This window comes from Schistocerca americana, chromosome 5 (genome assembly GCF_021461395.2).
Source record: "Schistocerca americana isolate TAMUIC-IGC-003095 chromosome 5, iqSchAmer2.1, whole genome shotgun sequence".
Taxonomy (NCBI): Eukaryota; Metazoa; Arthropoda; class Insecta; order Orthoptera; family Acrididae; genus Schistocerca; species Schistocerca americana.
In genome coordinates, this window is record NC_060123.1 from 325639485 (window position 1) to 325653741 (window position 14257).

General features: G+C 41.7%; 1 protein-coding gene across 1 annotated transcript in view; it reads right to left on the minus strand.

The window, feature by feature from the left end:
• Nucleotides 1–1402: 1402 nt before the first annotated feature.
• The window catches only part of LOC124616343 (AT-rich interactive domain-containing protein 1B-like), a 428390-nt gene continuing 415535 nt past the window's right edge, over nucleotides 1403–14257 (minus strand). Inside the window, exon 8 of the mRNA XM_047144651.1 lies at nucleotides 1403–1686. Coding sequence (XP_047000607.1) covers nucleotides 1403–1686 — 284 coding nt within the window. The remainder of the gene's footprint in view (nucleotides 1687–14257) is intronic.

Sequence of the window (14257 nt, forward strand, 5' to 3'; positions counted from 1 at the left end):
GCAACTGCTGATGCGCTGTACAAGAATTAATTATCTCGTCGTGAAGACCACTTTTGGTTACTTTATACTAACGTATATATTTAGAAGGACCAAATGGATGGTCTTCCTGCAAAAATTGTCGGTATCAGGTACAAATTATTGCCGAGTGCTTACTTATGTATATTTCAAACTCAACGCGTTGCTTTGTGTTTAAAGTGAAGAACTATTTGGCCATCAAATAGCGTGTAATAATTCATTTGACACTCACTTTTTGCGTCTTTCACACGAAACACGAAAGCTGTTCATACTTACTTGCTCACAGTTTTAAGGTGAACATGTGTCTTACGTGCTTTACAAGTGGCATAAAAAATTTTATATTCGTAGCGTGCCAGTGATAATTGTCTGCATATATATTTATGTGACTCCTCTGTGATTCAACAATTAAAATACCAGATTGCCATTCCAATAATTTTACTACTATCTACTGTGCACGGATCATGTATGCATCTGTTCTACAGAAAATCCTTAGCGAATTTAAAAATGTTGCTGTTACACTACTTGAAAGGCCCATATCGACGCTTGTGTGATTAAAATAGTAAGTGAACAATTATGAATGGGCCACACGTGGGAGGTGTGAGCGGCGTATGTGAAATGAATCAGTGTATCTTAACTGGAAACTCTTCGCATAAAATATCGTCCAACGCAACGAGGATTTCAGAGTAAAAACACCGCACTAAAAGTGAAAGGGCATTCAGCTTAATTTCTATTGCGTGCTGACAACAATTTTTGCTAGTAGAGCGTACATATCGTCTCTCCCAAGTGACTGAAACGACTCAATTTTAACAATCGTGGTTCCGACGGCGGAGTAAAATTACTCACCCATTGTAACTGAAGGCGACATGCAGTTATCTGAAGAGGGGCATATATGCGTGAAAACGGTCATGGCTCGAACAGAAATGTAAATTAAAAAAAAAAAAAATAGCGACCTCTGATGTACAAGTTTTTCCCAGTACACCTGTAAGGTAAAGTATTAGCAAACCATGATATTATTGCACTTGGCCGCTGTCGAAAACACCGATGACGTTGCAATAAAAAATACTGTGGCGATTAAGGAAAACGCATCGCCATGTCAAAGCTGTCTGGTAGTTGTGCATGTATTATCAACCGCCATTACGCACTGACTCACGTTAAGCCGAACGAGGCACTCCGATTCCGAAGTGCAGTGATATTGTGGTCAACTAGTAATAGAACGGTGATAGCAACAACTCCAACTCTCCCCCTCCCCAACCCTCGCCACGGCGGAGCAGTTGTTGTACGGGCAACAACGACTTGGAGTTAATAAAAAGAAGTCCATCGCACCCCAGTGGGTGGTCGCTAAGGAGAGGAGTGCAACACGGAGCAGAGCAGACGGGGTGGGTGTACGTTACCAGGCCTCGCGGTGGCTGCGGCGGTCCCAGTCGTCGGCGCTGGCGGCGCTGTCCTCCGAGTGCAGCTGGTAGCCGTTCATGTTGGCGCGCGCCGCGGGAGCGCAGCCGCCCACCACGAGGCTCAGGAAGCGCCGCTCCGGAGACCTCTGCCGACAGCCCGGCGCGCGCTCAGTCGCGACACCAGCGCCGCCGCCCCCCGCCGGCCTGCAGCGCGTGCGCCACCGCCACCGCCACCGCCCCTGCCCCAGCCGCAGCGAGCCAAGCCGAGACAAAGCACCCGCTGGCTACCAGCGCGCACGTGCCAGTGCAAACCGTGCAGTAGGCTTTTTGCCAAGCAAGGAAGCGAGCTGGGCCGTTCTAAGGCCCAAGCGATACATGCCGCCGCTTCGAGCGCTAAGCTGACAGGGGCGCCAGAACCCCCATGCAGAAAATTTGAATGCAGGTTGTGTCATAAAAAAGGAGGATCAAGAGTATAGTCTGACAGTGAGGGACGATTTTTGTATTGTCACTTATGGCATGTCTCATATCTACTGTTATTTCTGTCGTGAAAGTGAACTAACAAGTACATCTACCCAAGGAATACAATTCGATTTTGATCGCCTTTGGATTTTTTTTTTACTTTGTGTTACGGTACATTACAGCATCACCAACCTTCCGCAGTCTAACTGTGTTCGTGAGCCAGTAAATATAAACCATAGAGCAGTGACACTGCGTCACTGCAATACACTTTGGAGGTGTGGTGGCGCGACTGGATATAGTGTACTGTAGAGCAAATATATTTATCTGATCAATCGTAGATACCAACCAAAGACACGAAGGCCTTAGGCCATTATCAAGCGAAGATGTTATGGCTATTATGCCATGTCAACCTAAGATGAGCTAACACATTTATATGTCTTTTTTTTTCTTCATTGTGATTTCATTCCCCTGCAACACGGAGCAGAGCAGACGGGGTGGGTGTACGTTACCAGGCCTCGCGGTGGCTGCGGCGGTCCCAGCACAATCCACCGCTCTTCAGCCGAGTGACATGACAGCTAATACAAGAATAAAATGTTACTTATAAAGACGATAAGAGGGACATAAAACAGAGTAAGGGGAGATAATGGAGGTAAAAATACACTGACATGGAGACATTCATGGGGGGCAGTTAAAAAAGTCGACATAAAGTTAAAAAATACAGTTGGCGAATCGCAGAACACAAAAAAGACACTGAAGTCACACACACAGGTTAAAAAGTTGGCCATAGCATTAAAAACACTCCAGAACAAGACACTTTAAACCCACTTGGAGAGATGAAGCACACAGGACGAAGAATAAAACTGCCAGGAAGGACCTGACGAGGGAGAGGCCTGAGAGGATGGAAAAGAAGGGGAGAGCAAGGTGCAGCAGGGGAGGGGGCGGGATGAAAAGAGTAGGGGCGTCAGCGAGTGCACCAAGAGCCAGGAGACTGGTGCAGTAGGAGGTGAGGAGGGAAGAGAAAGGCAGGAGGGGGTGCAGAGACACTGAAGAGGAGCACAAGAGAGGGAGGGGGAGTAGGAGGGAAAGCCACTCAGGAGAAGGAAGGGGGAGGAGAGGGAGCCCTGAGGAGGAGGAACAGGGGGTTAGAGTTGGTAGGAAGGGTAGATGTCAGGGCAAAGCTCATCATCCGGGAGGGGTAGATGGTGGAAGCTGCGTTGGGAAAGGAGGCAGAGGGTGTGGAGATGGAGAGAGGGTGGGACACAACAGTAAAGGCGCGGCAACAGGCTGGGGTGGAGAGGAAGGGAGACACCAGGGGGTGAGGGGGATCAAGGCGACGGACAATATACAGTGTGCGGATGTGTTCAAGGAAAAGGAGAAGGTGGGGGGGGGCATTTATATGTCGTTGTCATTACTATTAAATACATTGGTGACGCTGTTACATGGTGCGAGCACACATATCCATATGTCATAAAACAACATAGTCTGAAGACACTCATGTTCGTTAGCCCATCACTAGTCACATACGTACTAAACTGCCTATGTGACTAGTGATGGGCTAACGAACATGAGTGTCTACAGACTATGTTGTTTTATGACATAAGGATATGTGTGCTCACGCTATATAACAGCGTCACCAATGTATTTAATAATAATGACAACGACATATAAATGTGTCAGCTCATTTTAGGTTGACATGGCCTAATAGCCGTAACATCTTCACTTGATAATAGTCTAAGGCCGAAATTGGAATCGTGAAATAAAGAAAGTGTTACAGTCAGTGGCGTAAATATGATGTCTTTTATGATGTCCTACATAACTGTGGATCCCAGGTATAAAAAGTTAATTACACGAAGAACTGTATGTAATCAATTACTTACGTAAAAATGAGACGTGAACTGTTTTATAATCTACAAATATCACATATCAAAACAAAACTGTATCATTCTAGATCCCACTGAAGATGCCTTGAAGTAAAAGGCGAAACGCATCTGGAAGAAATAAAATACACTGCAACAAGAAAAGGCAGTTTTTATTTACAAAACAAATATCCTGTGTTGTATTTAAGTTTTCTTTTTATATCTGGTGTATTTTTTAATTTTAAATTGACTACCTTTTCAGATTTAATTCTGTTATATTTGAAATTATTTGTACGTTGTTGTTGTAACATTACTGTACACCTGTACAACAATGAGAAATCCGCAGAATTGTTAAGGCCGAAAAATACTGAATTTTTTGCTTGTCTCTGCCAAATGTGTATTTGTAATACATCATCATACGTAATTGAATTTGGTACTAACGATACGTTTTGCTGTTAGTCAAATGTCGAAATGTATAACAAAATAATGGGGAGAGCGGATTTCGAAAAAAATAACATTTGCGACAAATATGGATGCACTTTTGTAACGTAAATTAAAAATCACAGAAATTTTATTTGAAGTTTTTTTCATATTGTTCAACGGTTTTCGCTCGCCAATATAAAATCCAGTTTTTTTTTTTTTTTTTTTTTTTTTTTTTTTTTTTTTTTTTTTAAAAAGGGGATCCTTTACCCCCTTAACGGCCGTATGGGCACCTACAAAAAGTTGCTGTTTCTTAGTTTGCTCTACACTGATACATATTCAAAGCTGATCAGAATCGAAGTATATGCCTTGGGTGGCTTTACTTGTAAGTTCACATGGGTCAAATTACAGTGATGTTGATACTGACTATAATTCCAGTGACGAACTCGTGCCATTCTCAGGTCACTCAAGTAGTGAAGATACGTTTTACACTTAAAACTACATAAAGTCTGCTAAGAAATGTATAGAACAGTCTCTCGTGCAGTACAGTTATGCGAGTCTATGGTCGTATGCGAATGTGAAGTAATTACATTACAAAAAATGGTTCAAATGGCTCTGAGCACTATGGGACTTAACATCTTTGGTCATCAGTCCCCTAGAACTTAGAACTACTTAAACCTAACCAACCTAAGGACATCACACACATCCTTGCCCGAGGCAGGATTCGAACCTGCGACCGTAGCAGTCGCGCAGTTCCGGACTGAGCGCCTAGAACCGCTAGACCACCGCGGCCGGCAATTACATTACAGTGTACTGTGCTTCCATCTAGGGAGTAAAATGTAAACTGTGTCGTGGAGTACACACAAACATAGATAGACATGTTAAAAAAATAGTGTAACTGTATTAGAGTAACCAAACACAAGACCAATGTAACACAGTTTCAGTACAATCACAATTACGACAAATCAATATACTATACTTATTATAATGTAAGGTTCTCTAAACGAGTTAGGGATCGACCATCTGAACTTCACAACATCGCGCTGAACCTCAATTATCCCAGAGGACGACCGCTGAACGGTCCAAAGAAGAAAGACCCTGAGTCAGTTCCTCCTATTCACCATGATTTTTACAGGAATTTAATAGCTGTTACAGATGTAGCTTCAAATTCCAGTGAAGATGTGTTGTTAGAAAATGAATAAGATTCCTCAAAATTCTATTTAAATCACCCAAAGCGTCGCCTCTTAATAGTACATAACATTTTACTTAGATGAATGAAACAAGACTGTTGTACAGGTAGCATCTGCGATGAGACAATTAAGTTGTTCATCTTTTATTACACTTTCTAGTACTGGACAGAGATTTTTTCAGGTCTCTAATGTGTGCTTTTTGTTTGAAAAGGCAAAAAAAAGTTGAATACGTGTTACTGACTGTCATTTACTACCCTTAATATCCCAACCGACTTTTTTGTATCGCTGAATGTCTCGAAACATGCAATTCGTTCACTCTGGCACAGGATCCTCGCTAGTAGTGAAAGCTGGCACGGGTGCAAGTACACCATAATAGAAGCAAAAACGGTGCAGTGAGCGTGGGTCTTCAAATGAGCCATTTGCGGAGTAACTGTGATTATGTGTTTATCAGCCGCCACTGATGTCAGTAGCAAATGAAGAGTTGAAATCTAAAACGTTCTAAGTGCCGTTTCTTCACAAAACGCGTTTACAGTGCTGTTGTGTTCTCGGTATTCTGTTGTACGTCCCTGGACATGGTACAGGTGCCAAATGTCTTTCAAACAAGCGTTACTAGATGGCGCATGGTCTTTCTACCAAAGTGCTTCCCTCTGGAGTTCCAAAATTGAACAGGTATGAGAAGTGATTTTTAAATAAATAGCAGTAATTCAAAAGAAAAACACATTTTGCATGCTGCACATTAAGTTTTTTTTATTTAAATTACTCACTCAGACGCGTTTTGCTTTAGTTACAACGCATCTGTGTCCTGAAATATTACACTATTTTTTCGTTGGCACACATCGGTTACTGTTTGCACATATAGATTATAGACTTAAAACAGTTAACTGAAGTTTTTATAGTAAAATGGGAAAGTACTTACAGATCAGAGTTTATTTGTAAGCCAAAAAGGTTTCTCTCTTATAATAAACTGACTGAAAGTTTGCAGACACCGACACAGAAAATGACAGTTACCGTGCTAAATTTTGAAAACAGTGATCACAACGAAAACTGAAAAGTTTTAACCAAAAGCTTCTTGGCTTACAAATAATGATTAGACGCTGATCTGTAAGTACTTCTCCATTTTATTACAAAAACGTCATTAAACTGTTTTAAATCTACAACCTGTATGTGACAACGAAAAAAATCTTTTATGCATAAGTTCAATAAGAAACTTAATATACAAAAGGCGTTTTTCTTTTGCTCTACTGCAATTTATGTATAGCTGTTGCGAAAATGGCAACCACTAGGAACTTGGAGTGGTTTTTGTTGACTACAACTCTACCAGTTTAAAACTTCGTGCTGTTTTTCTGTATTCGTATTATCACAAATAAAATGTAGTGCCTCAGTATTAATGTCACTTGGAACAAATCGTTTTTTTCCTGCAATTTTGTCTAAAATTGACAATTTTGAGAGGGTGGCTGTTTACAAAAATAAAAGTTATTCTTGCAAGGAAGAAGACAGAACCATGCACTCTTAATAATGCTATTTATTTACTCAAACAGCGCTGTTACCTGTTTCGAACCGACAGGTTCATCTTCAGATGCCTGTTTACGTTACATTAAGTTTGTTGCTGTTTGCGCAAGTTGATGCGATAAAAATAGCCAACTAATGTAAACAATATCAGATGTAATGTACATGTGAACAGCCGTCTGAGGATGAATCTTTCTGTTTGAAACCAGTAATATCGCTATTTCTTTAAATAAATAGCATGATTACGTAGTTGGTTGCTGTTTTCTTCTTTGCAAGAATCAAGTTGGAAAAAATTCTTATTGCCAATTTGAAAGGGCCAGCTTCTTGATATGAGACTTACATGGGGATGGTCCAGTCCGACGTGTCGAAATCTGACCTGAAATTTTTTATGCTAGAATAGACGGAAAGAAAATTAGTTACTAAGACACGCTGCAAATATTTAAAAACATGTTGAAAACTGCTAAATTCGTAGCTTTCCGGCGGCAGGAAAATTTATACCCCTGACAATCGTAGTAGACAGCCCATGCGTAACATGGCAGGCTCATATTATTGGTTGACGGCACATCGTTAAACAGATAACACGGCACAACGCGATCGTAGTTTGTAAACCGATTTTCAGTTTCCATTCATAGTTTTGCTGATAGAATTGTTCACAGTTACTATCCCCTCGTATTTACAATTCATTTAATATCCAAAGTAATTGGCAGTGGTTGCTAATGGCATCCGGCTTTGTGCAGGTTCGCAGTAATGTCGAATAGAATTGTTCTCAACCTTGCAAAGATGAAATATGAAGAACGTGGTGTACAATCAAAATTACCTACTTTTCCTGAAGACTTACATACGTATTATTTACTAGTTAATTTCTTGTGCATTAATTCGAATGACGTCGACATTTCGTTTGAAACTGTGGAAATACGAGTATTAGAAGAAACAGGAAACAACTTGGACGATTCCATGATTATTGTGCTGATTAAAGTCCGGAACAAATCAGACTATGTTCCACGCCCAAAGAAAACATCCGCATAATAGCTGTCAATCACAAAGAAAAGGCTGTAAATTTTTTGGTTAAACGGATGGGGGAGAAAACGCTTAAACTTAAGAAGTGTGCAAAGCCAGTTTTTTTACGTAAAATCTGACCATGTGCTGTATAAATGGAAGAAAGATTTACACTAAGTACGAAATGTGCACCAAAATGAAAGTCGCAAAAGTTTGAAAGAAAAACTATTTGGAAGATTTAGAACTGCCCGTGAGAGTCAGTGCACTGTTGCCACCGAGCGAGGTGGCGCAGTGGTTAGCACACTGGACTCGCATTCGGGAGGACGACGGTTCAATCCCGTCTCCGGCCATCCTGATTTAGGTTTTCCGTGATTTCCCTAAATCGCTTCAGGCAAATGCCGGTATGGTTCCTTTGAAAGGGCACGGCCGATTTCCTTCCCCATCCTTCCCTCACCCGAGCTTGCGCTCCGTCTCTAATGACGTCGTTGTCGACGGGACGTTAAACACTAATCTCCTCCTCCTCCTCCACTGTTGCCAAACGAGATCTATAAGACTGGGCTCTCTGAATTACTAGTGAGATGAACGTTACTGATTTATAGGCTTCTTCCACTTGGTTAAGCGGAGTCAGTAAATTTTACGAAAACGAAGTCGCAAAATTATGAAGGTTACCTATGGTACACTTGTAGAGGAGATATCATTAATAAGTACTACTATGGAGAAATTCGTAGTTTCTCGTTTTCCTCTAAAATGCTGTGTATCAAGCCAAAATGAAAGAATATTTTGTCAGGTGTGCCTGATGTATGGAAAATATTTGTTTTCGTCATCCAATAGACACGTCGCATTTTTGTGATGCTTACATGGAATAAACAAGGAAATGTTTCATTGTTGTTAAAATATACATATTAAAAAATTAATAGCTATCCTACAAGAAACTGTTATAAAACACTGGATTAAAGTCCCAATTGATGGAAGTTGTCTGTAATGTATCATCATGCGGTGTCATGATCATCTTTCCTCTGCTAGTCACCTCGGTAACAAACACATCTGCAATAGTTTTGCTGTCGATATGAACTGTAAGTTATTCAAACAACTAATTATTTGAGACATTTTCGGTATGGTTTAAGTTCTTAAAATTCGCCTGTGTGCACTTTGGACCTGGCGCTACGCAGCCCTATATTTTCATGTCACGGCCGCGTCTGTTTATTCGCAGATCGCGCGCTACGCAGGAAGACCTGTTACAAACCACCGTTATAAGCATTTCCTCGTGCAGCAAAAACGAGTCGTTTTACGATTTTTTTAAAAAATACTTGCAATGCGCCACAGCAGCTAAAACTTTGACAGGGCATTTCTTTCGATGTATTCTTCCTGTGTGAAAGATTTCAGGGTGGGTTTCGACTTGTGGGATTGGACCAATCCCTTGTTAGAAAGTTCGTCTCATTTTTGCCGTGGTGCAGTGAACAGCACAGTTGTGTGGTATTAGAGTATCTTCTCAATTTTTTGGATACAAATGAGTTATGTACAAACATCGATACGTTCTTTTTCATTCTTATGACAGATGTCGGGTTTGACGTGTAGATCGTCTTCCATTTCCACTCTTCAAATATTGTTCTAGTTGGTATGGAAAGAAATTTTTAGGAGTCGTAAATCCAGTCACTAAACAACAGTACTGAACTGTGCTGAAATTACAGGTCGTTGATCTGCGCGCCTTTGTCTAAAGTAGAACACTGATTTAGGTCTTCGGAAATAGTCTCATCGCGGGAGTTTGTAATTACTTTTACATCTGTCGATTTCGTCGTGTTAGAAACACAATTTAGAGTTCTGGTTAAAGACGAGAAAAATGTCAGTATAATGATTTTATCTAAGGAATAAATTGTCAACACGTGCACTGAAGAACTATAGGAATTATACGTGACCTTATTAATACGATAATTCTTTGTCGTATTGTACAGAAACTTGAATTTCTCTTTTCAGTCGCATTCAAAAAGACTTTGAGCATGCTTATCAATTTTCAACTACTTTCGTGGCAAATTTTAATTACGAGTTTTCTTTATATGTAACATACAACTTACATAGTTTATTCTGAACACCTAGATATGAAACGATGATGTTTTTTATACGCCTGTCTCATACGGAAAGTAAAATAATATGTAAATTATACATTTAAGATGTTCCATTGGTGAAAATAAGAAAACCAGAAATTTGGTATTTTCATTCTATCCACTCAGTTTAATAGACTGCTTTTTTTTTCATGGAAACTAGAACAATACAATCACTCCAGTTCATCCAGCGTTCAGTAGAACAGACTTCAGGAATCACCTTAAATGGAAATGAACGGTTTCTTCTTGTAAAATTTAGCTCTATTTTAAGATACAGAAATTTCTTCCCTTTTGACCTTATTTTAAAAGAAAAACAACTATTTTCACAATCACTATATTTAATTTATTTTTTAAGTTCTTTCCGAAAGCCCTAGGAAAGGCAAATAATGTTTGAGTGACAAGATGTGGGGGGGGGGGGGGGGGGGAGGTTCAAATGGCTCTGAGGACTATGTGACTTAACTTCTGAGGTCATCAGTCGCGTAGAACTTAGAACTAATTAAACCTAACTAACTAACCTAAGGACATCACACACATCCATGCCCGAGGCAGGATTCGAACCTGCGACCGTAGCGGTCACGCGGTTCCAGACTGAAGCGCCTTTAACCGCACGGCCACACCGGCCGGCGGGGGGGGGGGGGGGGGGGAGGGGGGAGGGTCAAATGATATGTTGCTTATGTGGAAAAATGTTCTCGAATCGGCCCTGGTTATGAGGTACAATAAACACTGTCCCTGGTTCAATAGCCACATTTGGAAATTTTTTTTCGAAAGCAGTTAAAAAGAATATTTTCATATTTCAACGAGGGCAAAGCACTGTTAAGGCTCTCTGAAAGCAGGAATGGGTAATGATGGCAAGCCATTGATACTTATCGTGATTTCATTATCGACATCTAAACGTAGATGTTTTTAGAATTTTCAGATTTGGAATTCCTCTCTTTTTTATGATGGTCTGTTTGTATTTCATGCTGGACCGTAATAATAAATTACATAGAGAAATATAGAAACACTGCTAGTACAGTGATAGCTTTACTTTGCTGTTGCGTTATTATTAGCCTACAATTACGGGTACAGCCAATATAGCAGTTCTGTCTAACGTTAGTTACAGCCGTCAAATGTTGTAACATAGAAGCTGACTATATATATTTTAATGAATTTGTTTGTCTTACTTTTGAATTCTCCGCTAAAGCGCTCATGGTAGCCGCATGACCTAGCTGTGATGTCGCGAGCCAGCAAGAATTCTGTCGGACGCTATGGATCTCAAGCTATCTTGTGCGCATCCCGATAAGAATGAAGTTATCTGAATGGTCCCCCTCCCCCACCCCAGCTTCAAGAGCTCAACGCACTGTCTAGTGAGGGCAAGAACGTTTTTTGTAACGTTGCACTTGCGTACACTCTTTTAATTTCCTGCTAAAATACACTAAGAGGGAAAAAAAAAAAAAACAGGGCACAATGAAGGAATTATCCGAACGAGATGAAAATCGGTAGATGTGATGTTCATGCACAGACAAATACATGATTACAATTTCAGAAACGTTGAATTATTTATTCAAGAGCTTCACAAATTGAGCAAGTCAGTAAAGCAACATCTCTATCAATCGATGCCAAATGGAATAATTGTTTGCATAAGGGCCAGAGATGAACTAAAGTGTTGCTTATTCAATTTGTGAAGTTCTTTCTCTTGAATGAATGATGAAAAATTAATGAAATTGTAATCATTTGTTTGTCTGGATATGTACATCACATCTATCGATTTCTGTCCCATTCGGATAATTTCTTCGCGGTTCGTCTTTTTTTGTCTTAAAGAGTATTAAGTTCAAATGTAAAAGTAAAATAATGAATACAAGCTGTTGCTGAATAATGGGAGGGAAGTTAAGTGAGAAAATATCATTTTATTAATGAATTTCAAAACAAGAACAAAGTTTCTCGTTCACTGCTAAGAACGCCAGAGCCGCTACTCAGCCTCGCTTTCCAGGGACTGCAGAACCAGGAATCTGATGCGAGTGCGGTGGAGGCGTGGAACTATCGTTTTAGAGGAACAGAATCCACGATTAGCGGTAGTTTGAAAAGAAAGTACCAAGGATATGAGATTGTAATAGTCAGTCGTTGCATTGTATTAATTCTGTATTGACTGATTTATAATTGTGCCACCAGGGCGGATGCAATTACATTTCCGGAAAAAAATTAGTACACCTGGAAAGACTTCGATTTTGATCTGATGACATATACCACCTGGGTACAGTAGATGTACTGGTAATGGTTTCAGTGTCATCTGGCAACATACAGTGCACCGGCATAGCTACTAGAGCGCCATCTGTGTCTACCCTTGTATAGGGAATATTCACAGTCAGAAGGCGCAGTGTGGTGCAAACGTGTGAAGCAAGCAGGAGAGACAGCATGGAGACGCACTTGAGCTTCCTATAGCCAAATGGGCGAGTTTGAAAGAGGTCAAATTCTGGTCTTCCGAGTAGCAGAATCGTCCTTTCGGAGAATTGCCACACAAACTGGACGTGCTGTGTCATTTGTGCAACTGTGCTGGTATCAGTGGTCACGCGAATATTCTCATATGGCTAGACGAGGTTCTGGAAATCCACGCAGCGCAGGATCGTCGTATTGTAAGGGGAGCAGCGACAGAAGATACAGCTACGACAGCGCAGGTAAGGGAGCTTGTGGCCCGCCCGGCTAGCCGCGCGGTCTAACGCGCTGCTTCCCGAGTGGGAAGGCGGACCGGTGTGCCGGCCAGCATGTGGATGGCTTTTAAGGCGGTTTTCCATCTGCCTCGGCGAATGCGGTCTGGTTCCCCTTATTCCGACTCAGTTTTCACACTATGTCGGCGGTTGCTGCGCAAACACTGTCTCCACGCACACATACACCATAATTACTCTACCACGACTGCTGTGGCCTGCTGTGGGGTTGTGAACCGCTGAGGGCTACTGCGGGTCGAAGCCTCTCAGTCGTTTCTAGGTCCCCGGTTCAATACACAATACACACACAAGGGGGCTTGTGAACACTGACACTGACATGTCTGTGTCAACACGTACTGCTGCGAGCAAGTTGTTAGCAGTGGGACCACGGGTACGCAGCCTTCTAGCCTGCCTTCCACTCACGCCACAGCATCGACGTGCACCGCTTGACTGGTGCTGTCAGAGTATCACTTGCAAGATGGAATGAGGCACCGTGGTCTGCAACGATGAAACCAGATCGCCTGCAACAAAGTGATTGTTGTTTGCGGGTATGGGTAGACCTGGTGAGCGCTGTCTCCAAGAGCGCGTTTATCCGAGACACAATGACCTTATGGTCTGGGATGCGATAAGTTACAACTTTCGTTCACATTCGGTGTTTCTGGACAGGACGCTAATCAGAACTCGGTACGTGCAGAATATTGTTAAACCCATTCTTTTACCATTTTTGCTACAGGAAGGTGATGTCGTGTTCTGACAGGATAATGTTCGCCGACACACTGGCAGTAAAGTCAACGTGTTCTGTTAGGCGTGCAGGAGCTTCCCTGGCCAGCACGATCTCCAAACATCTGTTGGATATCATGGGACGAGAAATGACTTCTGCGAGTCGTAAACCAACAACACTTACAGAACTACGTGAACAGTTCGTGCAGACGTGGCACAGCGTATCCCACGACAGTATTCGCCATCTGTACGATCGACTGGATGCCAGTCAGCGCCTACATTGCCACTCACGGAGCCTATACCACGTACTAATATGGTTGGTTAGGTTAGGTTAGTGTTGTTTAACGTCCCGTCGACAACGAGGTCATTAGAGACGGAGCGCAAGCTCGGGTTAGGGAAGGATGGGGAAGGAAATCGGCCGTGCCCTTTCAAAGGAACCATCCCGGCATTTGCCTGAAACGATTTAGGGAAATCACGGAAAACCTAAATCAGGATGGCTGGAGACGGGATTGAACCGTCGTCCTCCCGAATGCGAGTCCAGTGTGCTAACCACTGCGCCACCTCGCTCGGTACTAATATGGTTGTTTCAGCATGGGTCGATACCTGGAACCTCAGAATCGCTTGCGCTATTGATCTGTAAATGTAATCATTTGTGTATTCCATATGCACTGTTGCGACAATAAATCTCGAGTGAATTGGAAACCTGTAAAAGGGTGTACTATTTATTTTACCAGCAGTGTCTAATTGATATTTTTTAAGACTTATCTCTACTAGTCCTAGTGCCTCTAACATTATTCAAAGAATGTAATGTATTTTAATTTGAGTGAATAATGGTTTAATTTGCAGAATGAATCTGTATGAAAGGGTGACCATTTATTTATGGTAGTTTTGCTTACGGGGCAGATTTCAAATCGTTACGTGAAGCTGATA